General features: G+C 65.5%; 1 protein-coding gene across 1 annotated transcript in view; it reads right to left on the reverse strand.

The window, feature by feature from the left end:
* Window positions 1–678, reverse strand: part of FASTK (Fas activated serine/threonine kinase) — a 9,270-nt gene that overhangs the window by 4,757 nt on the left and 3,835 nt on the right. The window contains exons 4-6 of the mRNA XM_017736312.1: window positions 656–670; window positions 222–438; window positions 3–92 (exon numbers count right to left, since the gene is read on the reverse strand). Of these exons, the coding sequence (XP_017591801.1) occupies window positions 3–92; window positions 222–438; window positions 656–670 (322 nt within the window). The remainder of the gene's footprint in view (window positions 1–2; window positions 93–221; window positions 439–655; window positions 671–678) is intronic.

A 678-nucleotide genomic window follows, 5' to 3' on the forward strand; every position in this document is an offset into this window, starting at 1 on the left:
GTGGGGGGCGCGCCTTGCCCCGCGAACCCCCCGCCCCCCCGCCGCGTCCAGCAGCGACAGGTACCGGCGCACAATCAGCGCGTAGGGGCTGCCTGTGGGGGGCAGCTCAGATGGAGCCCACCGGGATGGGCATCCCCTCACCCAGCCATGCTGCTGGGGACCACCCTCACCCCAGCCAGGGCTCTGCCAGCTGGGAGCACCCTGGCAAAGGCTCAACGTACTCATGACATTGGTGATGAAGCCTGGGGAGAAGACCTGGTGCAGGACAGTCTGCGGGAAGTGGCTGAGCTGGAACATGGACATGAGGATGTTGACGGTGGCCAGTGGTGAGCTGCTGGCCTTCTGCTCCAGGATGGCCTCCAGCTTGGGAAAGAGCTCGCCGTGGTTGGAGGGGCGGTAGTTCATCCGGCTGAAGGGGAACACCAGCTTCTGGATCACCTGTGGCAAGAGAAGAGCATGGGACCAGGGTGGGACAAGGGACAGGTCGGGGCCACCTGCCCAGTGCCACGAAGAGACGGGTGCTCAGAGCCCGCCAGGACGGGGGCATGACCCCTGGTCCCCTGGAATGCCCCATCACGATGGAGAAGAGCCATGGCTCCTTTGCCCAGGTGTGCCCACAGATGGAGGTGACCCCATAGGTGAGGCGAGCGCTCACCTTGCTGTCGAGCTGCTCCCCAC

This window comes from Corvus brachyrhynchos, unplaced genomic scaffold, assembly GCF_000691975.1.
Source record: "Corvus brachyrhynchos isolate BGI_N302 unplaced genomic scaffold, ASM69197v1 scaffold706, whole genome shotgun sequence".
NCBI lineage: Eukaryota > Metazoa > Chordata > Aves > Passeriformes > Corvidae > Corvus > Corvus brachyrhynchos.